Source organism: Labrus mixtus, chromosome 10 (genome assembly GCF_963584025.1).
Source record: "Labrus mixtus chromosome 10, fLabMix1.1, whole genome shotgun sequence".
Classification (NCBI taxonomy): Eukaryota; Metazoa; Chordata; class Actinopteri; order Labriformes; family Labridae; genus Labrus; species Labrus mixtus.
In genome coordinates, this window is record NC_083621.1 from 8,976,141 (window position 1) to 8,995,898 (window position 19,758).

General features: G+C 40.2%; 1 protein-coding gene across 1 annotated transcript in view; it reads left to right on the forward strand.

Moving 5' to 3' along the window:
* The first annotated feature begins 600 nt into the window (after positions 1-600).
* tsc22d3 (TSC22 domain family, member 3) overlaps positions 601-19,758 on the forward strand; it is a 35,048-nt gene continuing 15,890 nt past the window's right edge. Inside the window, exon 1 of the mRNA XM_061047977.1 lies at positions 601-1,320. Coding sequence (XP_060903960.1) covers positions 998-1,320 — 323 coding nt within the window. The 5' untranslated portion in view covers positions 601-997. The remainder of the gene's footprint in view (positions 1,321-19,758) is intronic.

Consider the following 19,758-nt stretch of genomic DNA (forward strand, 5'->3'; position numbering starts at 1 on the left):
TTTCTCACAGCTGGTTTATAGGAAAATATTTTCTTCACATCTATTCTGGTCAGTTTGTTGGCAAAGAAAGCTTAAACTGATCATTTGAGTAATGTAAAAACGACTTCAATAGAAGTGAGCAAAATGACTAAAAGCACATTTGGTTAACAATGAGGCATATCCTTTTTTGTTTCAAAATGATCAAAAATGTCATTCTGGCTTTTCACATCCACCGCAAACAGTGTTTCATTTCTCTTTCACAAATTAGCAAGTCTGATGTATCATCGTGTCTGTGGTTTTTTTTTTTGAGCCTCCCTCTCTCAGCCACTCCTTGTGCTGTCAGCATGGCAGGGTGGAGCTGACAGAGCGGCACATGTTTCAAGCATGCTCTGAGGCTGTACTCACTTGCTGTCTGTTTCCCTTCCTCTTATAATGCGTGCACGACTGAGCTGAAAGAGAAAAGAGGGGAGGGCCCAGTGCGTGCTACCAGCACTGCTTTTTACCAATCACAGGGGTTTCCCCACCCTCTCTGTCTCGCTCCCTTCCTCCCTTTCTTTACGCTCCCTCCCACTGTCTCTTGACAAACCAACCAAAGACAAACAAAAAAGTGCAGGGAGAAAAAAGTGATAAGCAGCTTCTGGGTTTTGCTTTCAAGCGCACTCCTGCTGAATCGGTGTGAGGGAGTGTGAATGTGTATGTGTTTGCAGGGCGTTCTCTCTGTCTCCTGCCACAGTAGCAACACAGCCGACGGCCCTGAACAAAAGGCTAAACGCAGCAGAGCCACAGGAGGAAAAACTCAGGGATAGAAGCAGGCAGAGTGGCCCAGCGTGACGGCAACTTCTCAGGGGAGGAACTCAACCTGCCATTTTTGCCCTCCTCGACCTGAAGAGGAGACACAAGTCCAGTCTGTGTCTCTGTTTTGTCTTTCATTCAGCCTCTGCCATCCTCTCCAGGAGTCCGGTAACCTGCCCGTTCACACCTGGACCTCTCCCACAATCCATCCACCTGTCCTTTCGAGATGACCGACGATGACTGCCGCTCGCCCATCGGCCTGGACTGCTGCAGCTGCTGCCTGGACCTGGCAAACGGCTGCGATGACTCCATGTCCAGCAGTCCATCAGACGGCCTACCAGGAAGCCCATGCAGCCCCAGTGTCAGCCACTTCCGCCAGCTCCGAAACCAGCTGATGTACCAGAACCTGAACACGGACAAGCTGAACCACATCATGAGGCAGGACTCGCTGGAGTCCGTGGTGAGGGACCCCTGCTTCCTGCTCAACGAGGGGATCTGCAACAGCAACATTGACCAGACCATGCTGTCCATACTGCTCTACTTTCACAGGTATGTCTGTGGATTCACATCTGATACACTAACACAAAGGGTCCCTACAGTAGCACAACATATTTGTTTTTAAACTGAATGTTTTTCTTACCTTTCTTAGGAACATTCAGTTCTTTCAAACTCTTTGGTTCAACTGTTACATCCGCATGTATCATATCTTGAAATCAATTAGTGCTCATATAAACCAGATGGCTAATCCAGTTTCTTTCATCAGCACTTCTTCTCGAAAGGCTGATTTAAGAGTTTACAGCAGATTAAGCATTAGTCAAGTGATGAGTCAATGATCCTCTTTGAGAAATAAAATGGGGTTTGACTTCGAGAGAGCCCATCTTCACTCCTGTAGATGCTGACTATCATGTTGAATGTGGTTGTCCTTTTGTATGTCCAACAAACAAAGCACTTTGTGGTTTCATTTATATTCCTAAACATCTAAAGAAATTCAAGTAGGGATTCACTTTGTCCAAAAGATGTCCAAATATTTGTACAGCACTCTGTGTCTATTTGCATGTACGCCATCCATGTCTTTCATGACGCATATTCAACATGTTACATAACATTACATTGATAACTCTTAGAATCCTCCTAGAAGCATCACACCACAGTGAGCTTTACCTCAACATGACTAAACACAACTTGGAGGGAAAACAGAGTGGAATAAACCGTAACCTGCAAGAAACCCCTCACAAAAATACGAGGTTATTCCAACACTTTGTCAGTTTGATTCAATTAAAAGGATCTTTTACTGCAGGAGGTCAATTAAAATTGGCATGGCACCCTTTCTGCTGCTGCCTCCTGCCAAAGAGTGTTAATGAAACAGAGTTTGGCATCACACCGCAAAGTGCTTGACAGAAAGAGAAAGTTCAGCTTCAAAGATTCTGCCAGTTTGTTTGGCAGCTCCTGTCAAATGACTCCAGCCTCAAATTATCACTTAGCAGCCTTCCAGTCAGCTGCAGTTTTTTTTTTTTTTTACCATCACTCCATGAACTCCTGAACCCCAGCCAGCAGTTAATGTATAGTTGTACTATACAGATGTAATATGGTGTACAATCTTACTAGTTATCTGGGTAGTAAAATGCATGGATACAATGGGAAATACGGTTACCTTTACCAACACATACCTGTTATCTTAAGAGCAACCTTTGAATGTCATACACTCTGTAGATGTCGTCATTCGTTTAAACTGGAGATATACAGTATGTCAGATGTATGTCAGTAGAAGTACATTTTGTTATCAGGCTGTTACATAGTGTTTTACGTTTATGGTATGGTACAGTTGGAGCTTGAGGTCAGTGCTGAACCTCTCTTACCACTACTTGTCAAAGGTCTTTTATTCTCAAGTTTACGGTGTTTTGAAAGCAACAGACTGACTACGTTTTATGATGTTGACACTGTTCAAAGTTCTCAAACTCAGATTAGAAACATATTTACATTTTTTTTCCTTTACAACTCAATGAGTCACTTTTCCTAGTTGTTGTTGTTTCCCAACCAAAAATAATAGAAGAAAATCAAGTGGAAAAAGGCTATTAGGCACAAGTTTTTAAAGTTAATGCTGTCTGGAGTTTGAATTCCTTCAAGAACAAACTTTATATATGTGATATTTATCAATGTATATCAAGTTAAACTATGTTTGTAATGACGTGTTCCACTGAAGAATGCAACATTTTAAACATAAATTGCTGTCTTTAATGTGAATCTCTTTTATATGACCTGTGGTCATGCAATCATGTGTGTATCGAGATAAACTGTCTGGATTGAGCAGGGTAGATGTATTTGTAATTATTAATGAGGTTATTTTCAGATGTTATCGCCTCTGTGATGTTCTCCCAAGAGGCACATTCACGGCTGTATCAAATTCCTTCAGAAGCCAAGCAACTGCAGCGTCACCAACTAGGTTACATTTTAACCCACCTTAAATGTGCTACACGCTACATTTATTAAACACTGTTCCTGCCTTCTTTGGTGACGACGGACACTGCACAGATACATTGGAATACATAAATTATTTACTATGCACTGACACTGCTCAGGCTGATGACAGTGATGATCTTCCAGGCCCCAAAAAACTGCAGCGTTTTGCTGTAAAAAGTCACCACTTCCAAACTCCTGGGCTGTTAGACAAAGTGTTTAAAACTTTCATGTTTATTGTTTTTAATACCTGGATCAAGACAGTCTACAGTAGGCATTACTTATGTGTGAAAAACACATCATGTTCCGGCTTTCAAGAGAACTTCCTGCCACTTTATAGTTGCATCTGTTGCGTTGCATAACAGCTGTTTAAACAGTCATCAATCTAACACATTTTGAGGTGATTTTGGTTGTGCTGTGGAGCTCTATTACTCAATGAAGGAACTGTCTGTTCTTGATTATTTAATGATAGCCAGGGCGTGTCATTAAGATACTCTTTATAATAATTAAGTAGGATAAGGGGTGAAGAAACAAAAACTTTGAGAACCAGAAACCAGAACTCCCTTTTGGCAAAAAGAGGAAATGACTTTAGAGCAAATACTGCTTTTCAAAGAAACATTGAATGTCAGGACATGCTCCTCACATGAACTTAGACTTCGAATTATACTTGGATTTTCTCCAGTGAGTAATTTTTCACAGCATTCAGTGTTTACACGATTATAAATTGAATAATGTCCACTGGCAGGCCTTTGTTAAATGTTACACAAGCGTTCTTTTTGCTCACATCTCTCTGCCTATACTCATAATGATACCGCTATAATTTAGCAGCTTCCTCCAGTTTGTCTTGATTGTTTTATTTTTTATAGTAATGAACCAATAAGGCTGGTATATATTTTTTTTATTTCACTTTAAAATGTAACAACAGTGAGACTTTATGAATTACCTCCAGGTTATTTAATCCAATCCTTTCATTTCAACATGTGTTCACCCCTGGCATTGTCCATTGTGACCATGCATCGGTCTGTGTCGGCTCAACTGTTCTTAACGCCAGAACACTTTGTTTCCTCGAGTGGGAATCACAGACACGGATCATGTGGCTCAGGCTTTCTCGCCGGATTAAAAACATTGATTTCCAAAGTGTACCATTTTTCGCCTTTCCATGCAGAAACACAAACGCGCTCATTGATTCACACATGTACCCGCATCCTAATCCTGTCAGTTGAAACAAGAAAGCCGCTGAGCTGAGCTGAGGTCATGCAAAAGTTCAGACATTTTTTTTTTTCTCGATTGCTCGCTTTAGGAGGGGCCCTGGCTTTGGTTGAAAGCATGGCTGAGGTTTTTATACTGTGACCTCACCTTGGGTGGTCAATCTGCTGGGCGGCCATCACTCTCATTTGCCACTTGTTAACAGAACAAAATGTTCGGTATGGCTTGAGGAAGCTTGCCAGGACATATTTTTTGGGCTTGAATATCAGCGTGAGGCAGTGGCCAGAAAACTTGTTATGTAAATGATTCAAGGGTTGAGAAAATGTGCTGCAAGGAGGATTTGAGCTCATAAGTCTTATTTGGCGTTTGAGGTCAAGCCAGAAAGACATCAGGGGGCTGAATATGTGATTTCCTAAGGATAAAACCAGAGGAAATGTGTTGATGTACTTTAGAGGCTTAGAAAGCTACACTCTGCTGGAAGGAGAAACCATTTTCTTGCACACCTTCACCCCAGTCAATCAGTCAGTACTTAGCAGCCACTAAACACCCTCACATGGCAGGGTGAAGAGGGGTGAAGAGCCTGAAGCGATGACACAACGTTTATCACAGGGCTGCAGGGCTTTGACCAGTCAGTCTGCCAGTCAGTCAGCCAGTCAGGCAGCCCTGAAAGAACAAAGAGAAAAGAACTTTGAGGCAGCACAGTAAGATGTGACAAAGTGTCAAAGACCTCATAAAAGGAGTTTTCTCTGCAACAGCATCAAATGTGCTCTTTTTAGCCTGTACAAAGCCAGAATGACAAGATAACAGAGAGATAATGTGAAACCTGAAAGAGACAAAATGGAGTTCCACGAAGAGAGGGAGAGCTTAACACCAGTTGCTGAAGTGTTGTCAATGACAAGAAGCTGCTTATAGGCCAGAAGTAGACCAAGGATGACATAACTTTGTTTTTCTTGCTTCAGGTATGTTGAATCAAATAGGGAGAAAGAATGTTCCAGTCTGTGTGAGAAAGGCATGGAATGTTATGTCTGGCAAAAAAAAAATGTCAGTGAGTCTGGAGGTAAGTTTGCATCCAAGTCTGTGCTTTTGGAGAATAAAAATGGTAGAAAAGAAAGCTCTCTGATGGATGAGTTACCCTCTTTGACAAGGTTTGATATTCTCCTGTGAAATGACTATTTATCAAACACGTTGTTGCCATGGGGACCCAGGTCTGGTTACTGTGCTAATAGTATTCCTCTCTGGCCTGAGATGATCGCTGGCTTTTGGCTTTGGTCCACTTGACTACTGAACATGACCTAGCCCTCCCACAATGCACTGTAGACAGAATCCAGCTGCGTCAGAGTCCAAACTGTGCTGTGGAGCTACACTCTGTGATCAAATTTCAACCACAAAGTAGTTCTGCCACAAAACCAGTATTCAATCTATCTACTAGGAATCCATGCAAGTTTTACATTTTGCGTAATGGTTAAAAAAAAAAAGAAGCAATCTATGTCTCTGTCACTACTAGAGAAGCTTTAACAACCCAGGGGATGTTATATTACTGTTCTTTATTTTATTAAATGAAAGTGGATTGATTTTCTTCAATTAGGGTTAGGTTAGGTTCATTTCAAACCTTTATTTATTCTCGAAAAGGACACTGAGGTTTCCCTCATTTTACAATGCCGTCAAGTTTACAAGCACAACAAACACTCAGAATCAGTGACAAAAACCACTGAGATCAAGAATTAAAACCGTTACAATTTGAAACAAAGTGGTTCGAAGGTTAACCCCTAACCCTACTTCTGAAAAACCAACTTCTGTATCTTGAAAATGACAGTAGAATGTCCTCTTCAGTTCATTTCCATACAGCTCACACCTGCACGTTTATCTCCTATCAGTCAAAGTGGAGCTGAATACAGGGCACGCCTCTGATGGTAAACTATTTGCATAGAAGACATGGAAGCAAATTGATCCACCGATTTGAAGAACACCAACAAGGATACTTATTTGCCTGTTTGAGCCTATAGGGCTGAATTGTGTGCTCATGGAGTTTATGATCTGATATATTAAATGTGGACAAAGAGAAGGAGGGAGTGAAATGAATGTAAATAGCTGAAGAAGGAAAAAAAAAAGGTAATATTTTGGTTGTAAACTAATGAATATAATGAATGAATAAGGCTGGTGTGAAAAAAGGTAAAGAAAACCCAGTTACCCCTGTTTTCTCTTTAATATTTACCACATTTCCCAGACAACAGTTATGTAACCATGATAAAAAGAGAAAATCTCACAGCACAGGACACGCTCATAACAAACATGCAGCACAATAACATATTAATTATTGCATAAGCTGTTACAATCTGAAACAGACCTTCACCAGTTTTGAAATTCTAATTTTGCATTCCTTTCATTGTTGCATTTTCCATGGTCTTTCCCAGGTTTCCCAAGAGCTTATATGTGTCAAAAACATCTTCGCTGATAAGCAGAACCTGTGTCCAATAGTTTATTTTCTTTAATCCAAGCTTCTTTTTTCTTTACAATACAGTTGGAAAAACTACGTGTCCCACGCAAGTTTGAAGAGAGTTACATAAGTTCTTGGGTTACAGGTGGCCAGGCAGCGGATGTAGACAAAAAAAATGGGGGGATTAGCAGATAGAAAGCAAAGGGAAGGATGTTGGGGTGGGAAGAACACATTCATGGCCAGGCAAGCCTTAGGAGCAAATCCCGAACAAACAAGAGGCCATGAGGGCGAGGTCTGATGCGAATGTCAGGGGAGAGAGAGAGAGAGAGAGAGAGAGAGAGAGAGAGAGAGAGAGAGAGAGAGCAATGGAGAAAGTCAGAGGTATAGACAAATAGCCAGACAGGAGGCTAGTGCAAAGACAAAACATAGACAGGACCTGCTAAAAATAGTGTGCCGTTGACACTGGGCGGACAGATAGAGGTAGACTGCATACTTCCGTGGTAAAAAAAAAAATCTCAACCTGTTACTATGGCTGGAGGAAGTCTTTCTTTACTTGCGTGAGGAAGTAAAAAGTTTCAACAAGTGTTTGTTTTATGGTTGTTTTTACGAGTTTCCTCAATAGCACAGGCGTTGACTACTTCTGTGTTTAAAAGAGACATTCAGGTAGCAACAGATGGATGCACAGAGAAATAAAATACTTGATATTAAAACTGCTTTATATATATATATATATATATATATACTTCTTCTTCTTTGTGTCACTGTGGGATTCACAATGATGGCTTTTTAATGGACCTCTTGAGTTATGGCTTTGGTGTGCTGTGAGTGAATAGGCTTGCCCTTCATGTGGTGCCAGAAGAGGCCTAACCCCCTGCAGAATACTTTATGTGCAAGTGTTTATATGTGTGTTTGCATACTTGTGTTTACTCTTCTACGATAGCACTGCACACTGTCTACGGGCTGTTTGTCGTTGATGTCCAACAGTACGGTACGGTTGATCATTTTCTCCAAACAACACACCCTGCACTCCAGCACACTCACATCAGGGTCTGTCAACTTGCTTTGTACCATTCATACCAATGCTACCTCCCGTGTAAAGGTTTTCCTTTATCACCACTGCTGTGGTTTCATGTTTGGTTGCCCTGAGCAACATGTCAAATTGCCGCTGCACTACACCGTATCTCTTTCTGTTCATTGTTTGCGGTCTCTGTATTGGTTTTTCAATGTAACTCGTTGGTTTTAACCCAACAGGCTTGTCGTTTTCATTGCAAGGTGCATCAGAAGTGATTATGATAATTCATTATAGAAAATATATTAATGCAAATTAAAGTACTTTACTTTGTTTTTCTAATCAAATTTATTTCAACTTATGTGTTTTAACAAATGTGTTGATTAACGCAGAGTGATACAAATGAAAAGCCTTAAACCAACAATGAACTTTTCCAATTTTCCAGTTATTATATTTTTCTGCTAAAGCCTGATAAAGCTCACTATACAGTATTAATACTGCTGAAACACATTAATAACCATGAGAACTGATGTTTATCCTGACATGATCACAAACACTGTTCTATTGCCTTTAAGTATTCCTAGCGTGCCACTTTAGCAGATGAAAATAGTGCCACCAATTACATTTTATTTTTGTTTAAGAATTATTATTACTTGCCAAAAACTGAAGTACCCAACTGTTTTTTTGTTTTTGTTTTTGTTTTCTTTAAAGAAACAGCAGGCAGGAATGAGTGTGACTGACAGCACAGAAGTGTTTAAAGAGGATTAATGATTTGTTGTTTTTTCTTTTGGTCTCTAGTTGTAAATTGCTGTCAATAATGTTTGAATAACCTGAAATAAATATAATTTAAATATAATATAAATCCTGAAATATTTTTGCCAACAGTGTACTCCTCAGTGACAGCTGCAAAGGTCAGGATGATTAATCATCAGTCTGTCTGGAAGACTCGAGACACTCCCTGTCAACACACAAACACAAACACAAACACAAACACACACACACACGCACACACACACACACACACACACACACACACACACACACACACATGCACAGTACAGCGTACAGTAGATAAAAGTGACTCACAGCATTATTGAGCAGAGGAATCCAGCTAAGCTCTTCCTTGAGTGGCAGAAAGGAGTCAGAGTTTGTGCCAGAGCTGGATTATAAATCTATAAGTAACACATCAAGGCAGACCTCCAAATCCAATCCTCCACATCAGAGAGAGTTGGAAAAGTCTGGATTCACAGCCATCTATTTTGCATTTGGCAAAATGCCAAATTTTGGCACAAAAGTGAGAAAATGATCACAAAGGTATTTTTGGACAAATAAAGATACAATGAAAAGCTAAATCTTTGGATTTTACAGCAAAAAGTACTCAAAATAAACACGTAGTACACCCTGAAATATGAATCAAACTTGAAACATAACCCTTTAATAAAATAAAAAAATAAAATCACTTTATTTACTGAACCAGCATCGGGTACTTTCTGGATTGCATAATGGCAATTTCATGATTATTATCATGCTGCGGTTATAAATCCTAAATATTCAAGTGTCAAGGAAATACCCACTAGATTCTCTTGTGGTTATGAAACATAATTTGTCCAAAATAATGTTGTGGTTTCGGATGAAGACTCTTTGTACTGAAGCCCATGAGGCCCAGCTCTGTAACATAAACAAGACTTGTTGAAAATGGGAAAGGCCATAATAAATAGACATGAAGCCAAAGTTAAGGATCTCCTTTTCTATCAGAATTCAGACACCTGCAATAAAAGGAGCAGATGCTTGGTAATATTTCAGAACAACAACAAAAATAAGTGTTAAAAAAAAAAAAGAGTCAACAAATACGTCATGTGAGGGACGCAGTACAACAAATCCATTATTATCTCTTCTTTTTTTTGTGAAACTCTCTTTGTCCTTCTCTTGTTTATTTGCCACATATCCCTTTTTTTTACTCTTTGTTTCTCTTTTTGTCCCTTCCTCTTTCTCTTTCTTTTACATTTGACCATCTTAGTCATTCTAGTTGGCAGCTGCTGGACTTATATAAGTTTTAATGAAAGTGGGGGTTGCATTGACCATTGCTTTAACTCACTGCCTTATCAGTTTGGACCATGACTATGGCGCCGATTAAGATAATAAAGCAGCCTGTCAACGTTTGCCACAGCACACACTCCCACACACACACACACAGCCCTGTACTTAAGCGTGAGTAATAGAATCACAAACAGCAAACATCTTATAATTACACTCTTTAAATAGGCATTAGACTGTAATGCAGCTTGCATAATGCTTGATATCAGGCTGCAGCTTGCACACAACAATAGCCTACACCACAGCATTTGTCAGGCAACGGAAAATATTTGTCCCGCCTATAGTTCATGCTGAAGAGTGTAGATACATGGAAGCAGAAATGATGGAAGAATACCACCCAGGCTGAGCTACACTGCACACACTGCTGGTAAGAGGGCAGTTAAGGTTTTGTTCTGAGCTACTTTATTAGCATAAATTCTGTGTAGGAAGTGAGAAAATGTAACCTGCCCTACGACTACAGTGACAGCCACGTTCAAATAAGGCTTGAGTTAGAATCAGTTTATCTTCAGTGGGAACTTATTATTGTCTTTTTCCAGATCCATGGAAGAACACTAATTCAGCCCCCCTTGATATATAAGCAACATGTTGTTTCTACCAAATCATCAAATACACCAGCTTGGTCTGTTTCAAATATGACAATCACGGTACCACTCCGAGCCAGTTAAGTACACACAGGGAAAGTTATCAATAATACATATTCAATGCCTATCATTCATTCAAAGTAAGCGATACTAAATACAAATCATCCGGCCTGATGTTCAAAATAAAGCTTGCTCAAAATCACTTCACATTTTATGACTTTACGACATTCAACAAAAGAAACGTGTGGTTAAAGTCACACAATGGTCCCAGTTTGATAATGTTCAAGCACAAACACGACTTATTTATGTTAAAGCAGCAAAGCTACTTTTGGGTTTGAAAAATGACGTATAGATGCATGCTACTTATAGTTAACATAGTTACATCACTTAAAAAGATCTAAATGAGGAATCTTATCAAATTACATCATCAAGGTCCTCTTAAAACAATAACCTATAGAACACAGGGACATCAAATGAAGCTTGGTGAGTACCTAAAGTGTCATATTTTGTCATGTAGGGTTACTGACACAGCTGTCATATTTAATGGCACAGGTTGAGAATGGGCTGTTAAAAGTGGACATATTTTAAGTTTGCAAAGTAAAAGAAGTTGTGTAAAACTTCATATTTCCAGTATTTATTTTTCTTGTTCCACAGGATCCCCTGAAGAGCCACATTCTATCTCATTCTTATTCCATCCGTTTCTCTCTGTTTCATAATCCTAAGTGAACTTGCCCCTCACTGACTATGGTTTTTTTTCCCCTTCCCACCACAATAGTCTGCTTCACAATGCAGCCAGGCAGTGCTTTCATGAAGCAGGCGAGTGCCAGGCCTATCATTAGCCTATCTCATTCTTCCTGGGCACTATTCACACGCAGGTTGGGAACACGATGTACCCAACACAAACACACACACACACACACACACACACACACACACACACAGATAGAGACACATAAACTCTGGGAAGAGAAAAATGGTTGAAATGCAGGGAAATTAGCTTGGAACATCACAGCTCACCTGTCCCTCACAAAAATACAAAGTGCACCTTCATACACACTTACACAAGCACTCTCATGATGTCTTTACCCCTGCAGGGGCAGAGAAACAGTATCAGACATACTTTAGGAATGCTGTTGCCTCAACCCATTACCTCGAAGAGCTCCTAGAGACTCCGGGAAAGAAAACAATTACCTCTCTGAACCTGTTCAGGTCACGAAGACACACTTTTTCAATAACATAGGAAAGGGTACAGCACTGGCAAACACAAGTTCTATTTCTGTATTTACTAGACAGCTTTCATTTTTCTCCTGAATGTACTCCTGTGTTTGCCAGTAAACAAATCAGCAGTTTTTGGGTGGATGTGTTCATTTAAGAGCCAAAGGTTTCCCGAACATTACCCTCATGTCGTGCAATGAGGGAAAAGGGTAATGAGTTTAGTATTAAAAAGCATGGAAGTACATAGCTTCACTCAGGGATGATATGTCAAACTTAGTGAAGCACCATTATGCTGTTTTGGACCATTAAACAATGATGTAATGTGGATGTTTAAAAGAAATTAGTAATTGGATTCTTATTGGATTCTCTGACATCTGCGTCCCATCCCGCGCCCCGATCGTATCTTTAATTTAATCTGCAGTACCTGAGTGGCATTTTAACATTTAGTCCAATCAAATCTTTCCGAAGTGTTGCCCTATTTTGAAAGATGCATCCTGTGTTGTACTGCCATCTGTAATTGCATCATTAAAAAAGGTCTTTGCACAACATTGAGAAGACAAGGAAAATAAGCAAGAGACTATAATGCTGTCAAGTGAGGACACCGAGTCAACAACATGTTGTGAAAGCAGCTCACACCTTCATGCAATGACTTTGTGTCATCAGATGTATCCAAGTATGCAAAAGAACGTCTTATTATATTGAAAAAAAAACATTATTTTTTCCCTTAGGCAAGGGTAGAGCTTGGCAAAGAAATGTAAGGTCATATAACTGCCACTTTGAATTACAGTTTACAGTTTACATGCTCTTAATAGAGCCAAGTGACTGGCAAATCCATATGAACCTTAATCAAACTCTGACTTTAGTCTAATGAATGTGGTTTCCTGTTTGTTCCTCGTGAGTCCAACTTTCCAAGCTCTCATTGGCTTCAAGCGTTCATGCTAAAAAAAAAAAAAAAAGTGAAGACGAAAGAAACTGAAAATGTAGGAGAGGTGGACAAAGAAAACAAAGAGCAGAACTTCAATTTTCTTCTGTGATGACAATGCAGTTTTTTATAGTGAGTCACTGCCTACACATAGCTGATTATATCTGCATTTCATTGCATAAAAACATGGCTCTTTATGTCAATAAGCTCACCCCTAATCTAACTTAAACTGTAGAAAGGAAAGGCTATCTGAGGTCCAATTTGGTCCCAGTTGCAGACAGCGGTAGCAGAATTAAAAGATGGAGCCGTTCTACAAAGCTCCTCTTCTCTCTCTCTCTCTCTCTGGATCCCCTTTCTGGCAGACAACAGCCGGCAAGAGAGAAAAATGACTGTGCGTGCCAAGTTCCAGTGAGTCTGTGATTTTTTTCTCTTTTTCTGGCCGCTCCCCAGCTCTGAGAGAAAGAGGGGCAGATACAGAGCGACTCTAATGAGCGAAAAAATAACAAGACGCATCCCGTCCAATAAGGCCTCACTTCACGTCTGTCTTTGTGTCACTGTTTCTAAAAGAGGCTGTCGTACCAGGGAGCGTCCCGGGCTAGTCGTGTGTATCTGATTAAGTCTCCCTCCCTCCTGCAATCTAACTGTGCCATCACCGGGGAGCAGTTAACACCAGTGACATTAGACGACCTCTTTCTGCATTCTTTCCAGTGTGGTGTCACAGACAGGAGAGAGTCATAGATCATCATTATGTGTGCATGCTCGGGTGTTTACACAGTACAAGAGTAGGCTATCCTCTTATTAAATGTAATAGAGACCTTGGCAAGAAAATGTACGGCTCAGTGAGGAATGTTGTTGAATGCTTGAACTCTCTTTTCCTCCATTTCTTCCTTTATTTCTCCAAACTCGCGCCCTCCTCACACACATCAAACAGATTCCATCCGAGGCTGCTGTCCACGTCCCTGACACAAGCCTTTCAGCAGGCCTGCGATGCATACAAAGACCTATTTGTGATTCGCCTGAATACAAGGTGTCGCATAAGGGGAAGTGGAGCCTGCAGAAGAGTGGAATTTATATAACACTTGAGGTCAGGAACTTTCAGTAGTTCTGAGCAAATGGCGTGGAAGTTAGGTGGGGTCAGGAGTGTTGATGTTTTTTTTTTTGCATCAGTGCTTTTCTTTTTGCATGCAGCTTAAGACTGACAGTTGACTCCAGCTTCACCTCAACTCACAGCTCACGGCTCGGCAAAGGTCAAGTGAGACAAGACATGAGTAAAGTGAAGATAATATTGGACAAAACAGGGATGTACTTCAAGTGATAGATGGGTTTGATCTTGGATGCCATTTTTAAATTGTGTACCCCTAAAGAAACAGTTCACTTTTTCATCTTTTATAAAATCCTCACATCTACAGTCATAGTTACTTGAGAGGTGCATGACTGTTTTCTCTCCCTTTCCTACACTTCTCTATCTCTTCCTCACCCTGCCTGACCCTGATGTTTTCACTGATGAATCACTCTCAGGCTTGTTTAGCATAATTTAAGCACTGTTTTGCTATAGGCTTACATGCCAGGGTCACACTGTGTGGGAAGAAAACAGTGTACAAATCTGTTATGAAACTCTTATTTGTTTTTGGACATTGTTGAGTCGTAAGGATTCTTAGGTTAGAATTTGACCTTAAATCTACTGATGCTGCGTATGGAGCATGTAGGAGAGCTGGAGTTTCTTAAATCCTCTGGGAAAAGAAGTGCTGAAATATATGCAGAAAAGAGCAGAAACACACCAAATAGACATCTAATAAGCACCAATCTAATCTAACAGACATGAATAAAATGGCAAAACTTTGGCTCAGTTTTTGATATGAAAAACAATCTTTCCATTATGTCCTGCATGGAACAATTTAACATCATCACAAATAAGTGTATTGTTTTTTTTTCCAGTTGTATCCCCCATATTATTTCTATTTTGTCATGAAATAAAAAAGAACGATGAAAAGCATGAGGGTAATGATTGATGAGGGTTGTCTCAAGTTTGACCGGTCAAAAGTAGAATGTTCTGACTCTTCATCCATGAATAATCTATTGTAATGGCTGAATGCTCCTTCTGATTTCCAAGACAGAGTCCTGTTCTCACCAGAGGTTACATAATAAACAGACACACACACACACACATCAGTGCACAAATGTTGGCAAAACACTGTCAATCCTTCCATGTATTTTTTTCCCCCCAGGATTTTATCACATCAGCCATCATTCAATCATGTTTTAATCTGATCTTTCTGGTGGTTTCAGTGAGGTGTATTTCTCTAGTGTTCCTTTTGTTCCTAGGCCCACTTCCCATCTCTCTGTAGGGAAAAGGATGCTATTGTAGCTCATACCAGTGGGAAATTTACAGAAACACCCTGATAAAAAAAAAAACACAAAGTCTGGAGCTGTTTTTCTATGACAACCAGCGAGGGGTGGATATGAAAGAAAAAATAAGCAGGATATTTCCTCCTATTCATAGTCAAATAAGCTTTCTAGAAAGAGATATCAGATTCAGACGAGCCAGGACAAGTCCCTGTGTGTTTTCTCTGCAGTGATATCTAAGCCAGTGCATTGAAAACAGTATCACTGATAATACCCTCTCCCGGGGCCCGTCTTTTTAGGAGTCTCTCATTTTCTCCTTGTGTTGGCAACGTAACTGCAGTTTGTTTTTTATTGAAAACGATGGTAACAAATGCAAGGATTCATATTGGGCGGTCAACATTTAGTGCATACTTTGAATTTCTCTTTTGGGCATCTTTTGGGACTCCCCATTTTTAGACATGTAGGCCTATCAGACAAATCTCAATGTGCCATATTTAATTAGATATGATACAATTTGTAACTGCATGTGTTGTACTGAGACCTCCTGTGCTTTAAATCAATTGCATATAAAACACTTTATTCTTTCAAAAGTTCCAAGGCCATAATGGTAAAATACATTTTACCCTGCAGTGATAATCTAACAAGTCAATAGCACCTGCTGTCACAAACACAATGAGATGTGCAGTGGGGCAGATTAAGGGCTTAGATTCTGCTTACCATCATGATCCTGTGATAAGAGGCTAACACATTTTGCAGATGTCTGGTTCTGTTACTGCTGCACAACATCCTGAACACACTCTATTATGTGTCTTCTAATAAACACAGGGAAGGGTTTGATCTAGCATACCTAACTATTAATTATCTTTTTTGGACTTATAAGATAACGCTTAATGATAGTGTCCATAGTTCCCTGTGCTTTGTTGCCTTTCCTCTAGGTTTGCTATTTCTAAAGTGCAGCAGCAGTTTTCATAATCCTATACGGAGGAATAAGTAAATGCTGGGTCAAACTTTTTTTTTCCATCTGATTAGGTTTTATTTCTATTTTTCTATTAATTCTTTATCAGTCTCTCTCCCTTTTAAATACACCAGCATACCCCGACACATCTCAAGGTAACCATGTTTTCTGTCAGTTTATCTAAAGAACTGGGAGTACAGCCAACACCTCCTATCAGAGGAAACGTTGCCTAACAACAGCTGTGGAAGCCCTCTCCTCCCCTCCCTCTCTCTCCTCCTCTCATTTTCTCTTCCTCATTTTTGTATTTTCCTGTTTTGGTGTTTGGTAGCTTTCTGCTCGGTCTTTGATACAAAGTGAGGGGCTGTCCTCAGGGCCGCAGGGCCCAGACACACACACACACACACACACAGTATCTGGTGAGCTGATGAAAGGCCACCCCTTGGATGCTTGTTATCGCCCTAATTTGTGTGTCTGTCTGCCCCATTGTTTGACGTCTTTGGATGTTATGTTTCTTTTCTTTTTTGCAGACACACAGCTCAAACAGCAGAACCAGAATAAAAATGGAAACAACTAGAAACAATATTGGTAATATTGTAAGATCACACAGAGTCCTTTTTACCCAAATGCAGGAAATATGACCTAAAATTGTGGTTGGCTGTATCTTTGAAGGAAATGCTCATATCTTGCTGCATTTCCTTTAACTTTCAAGGGCGTGTTAAGAATTGTTACCGTGCCCTAACAGAGGTCATTTAAGTAATATATATTCTTAATGATGTATGCTCTGTTACACACATACAAATGTGTATATGTACACACAAAAGTCTATCCTCTGCATTTTCCCCTTTGCAGTATAAATGAGAAAACACCTACAAATCACTACAAGTCTCTCCTTGACTATAAGCACGAAAACAGGTCGTAGATGATCTTTTCTACATTTTTGGTTGTATGTTTTGAACAACAGAACTGGAGGGCAGGATGGGGCATCATTTATGTGTGTGTTCTAAGAAATACAGTCAAGATCTAAGAAAACTTACTGAAATCACAAGCTTCAACATTTCTCGTGTCAGGCTAACGTTCTTTCACCCTTACTCCTACTTTTCATTTGTATGCAGCTTTTAGTTGCATATACAGTGAAAAGCCACAAGCTCATTTTCCCTGAGAAACAAACATGCATGACATGGCAGCAACACCTGAGCCAGAGCATGCGGTAGACAATGACTTGCAAAATTATGAGACAGGTCAGAGACAGGATAATAACCCCAGAGGGAGGGTTGGGCTGTCCCGAAGCTTGCCAGTCAGGTAGGATTTACTGCTCAGAGACTGTGTGAACAGACAAGAATAACAATGGCTGTTAGAGGAGGAGTGCATCACAGACGGAGCGAGAGATACAGAGAACTTAAACAGAAGAGCGAGGCAGCATGGCGACTGATGTGCACAAGGTGGCAGACAAGATACAAAAGTTAGACCATCAAGTGAACCACTCAGCTGCAAGATACAAATATTTGACAGGCTATTGAAAATTACTTCTTTTTTTTTTTTAAAGGGCCACATTCAGTTTCTATTGTGAGTCTATCGAGTGTCTGTGTCGTAAAGGTTGGCAGCTTCCTTGCAGGCGCCACACTGTGTGCCTTCCTCTGCGGTTGGACTGTAATTACAGTCGTACCAAGACAGAACACCACAGTCATTATAATAGTGAGGTGAAGACAATCAGGAACAGGCTGAAAAACAAAGATAATGACTTATGGTTTTAACTCTGATGTGCGTGTGTTCGAAGTGTGCATGTGTTATTACGTACAGGTCAGGAGTCGTGTGGGTGTGGGAACCTGTGACATACCCAATTTTTCTTTCACTTCTCCAACTCCTGAAACAGTTCCTTAAAGAAAATGCTTGTAAAGCAGACATTAGTTTCAGTTGTAAGTCCTGGGTGAATTCAATACAAATCCCTTCGCTTCATGGAAATGCATAATGAAGATACAAGTTCTTGCACTGCACTCGTACACTGACAGACAAGAAGATCTGTGCCCTATTTATCTGTCATGGATCACAAAAGATCCTATAAATGTGTCAGTCCAAATTTAATTTGCTTCATACTTAAGATATATCATCACATATACATTGGTATTGTTGAACCACAGCTAGATGAACCCAGTGAAAGATAGATGTTTTTTAAGGTAATATATAAAGATATACGTAGCTCCAACTTTGTCAGACAAATATGCTGGCAGTAACCTGCTCTGGTGTGCACCACAAAGCCAAGCCTGGCATATTTCTCCTGTTTCATGATGCCCTGCGGTGTTGCGCTTGTGCTTTTGCAGGGCGGAAGCCAAACACAACCCTGGATCAGTATGCAGCTCCAGAACGCTGGGCCTGTGTTTTTGACCCTCTTGACCTCTCCCGCTCTCATCCTCTCTCTGATATCTTCTCTGGAAACATTATTTTTTAGGGTCTTGGGAACAAATTTGAATGTTTTGTTACTCTTAGCACGTAAACCTGCATAAATAAGAAGCATTGTTAACTTTCCCCCTTACCTACACCTTACCCCACTTCATAGCTTGTGGGAACCTGGTCGTTAAAACTCTCTGATTTGAGTATGAAGATAATGTGACAGCTAACTGGCTCACAAACACTTGCGTGGGCAAATCTGTCCATCTTCAAAACAATAAACTCTTACGCACTTGTCGTGGCAGCTGAGCCAGATCTGATTAGAGATTTTACGTCACTCCGTGATACCTTTCCAGAAGAGCGTAACGATCTTCTTGTTTTTGCGCCATGCACTTTCAAGAAAGGCTGTCATTTCGAATTGGTGGGACCAAATGCCTGTCTAAAACTGAAGTCATTAAAGTAAAAATCAAGCATAAACGGAACTCAATGCTTGAAAGGTGTCATGATGGTGAAACATCTCTGTTTGTTATTTGAGAATGTGATCTTTGGCCTGTCAAACACTTGAAATCCACACGTCCACACATAGACAAAAGAGACAGTGTGTAGTGCATGTGCTTGCTTGTCTGCGTGCATTTGTGTGTGTGTGTGTGTGTTTTATCTGCATACATCTGACATCAAATGTGTGCCTATGCAGGTCCATTTTTTTGTATAAATGTTTTGATGCATACTGCAAACAGTACGCTTGCAGTAAATTCTGTTGTTTCTTATGCTTGGATGCACACCTTAACTTGAATCGGAGTGTGTTTGTGTACCTGTGTGTTGCGTGCAAACAGATCCGATAGTGCTCTCTGCTTTCATAAGTGAACTTTGGACCCCTTGGGTACACGTTGGAGGCCAGCCAGTTCAGCCCACATTGTTTACCCAGGACTTTATACAAAGACTGGGAAGGTATAGCGTGTTAGCTGGCTCTTCTGTGCAACACAGGAAGATGACATCTCAGAAAAACAATTTGTCTTGTGTACTCTCAGCTACTCCAAGTCCAAGAGTCGTTTTCAAGTAGTATTTCCACAAGTATTTCCTGTTTGTTTCTTGGAGCCGACTTGAACCTTTACTTTGCTTGTCAGCTAATCATCTGTTACAAAATCCTCACATTTAAAAATAATATTATTATGCAAAATGTTTGTTTCCATAAGAGATGAATGTATATATTTTTTCGGGCAGTTCCCCCCCGAGCCTTTTTGCAATTCAGTAATTATTCAAAAACGTTTTGTTTGTACAAATTGGAAAGTAGTGGCCCTATTAGAGTGATTTTTCAGCAACGACAACAAAACGTGCTCCCTTAGTTCAAACATTTGCATTCATTGCAAAACAGCATCCTCAATGAGCTGTGGC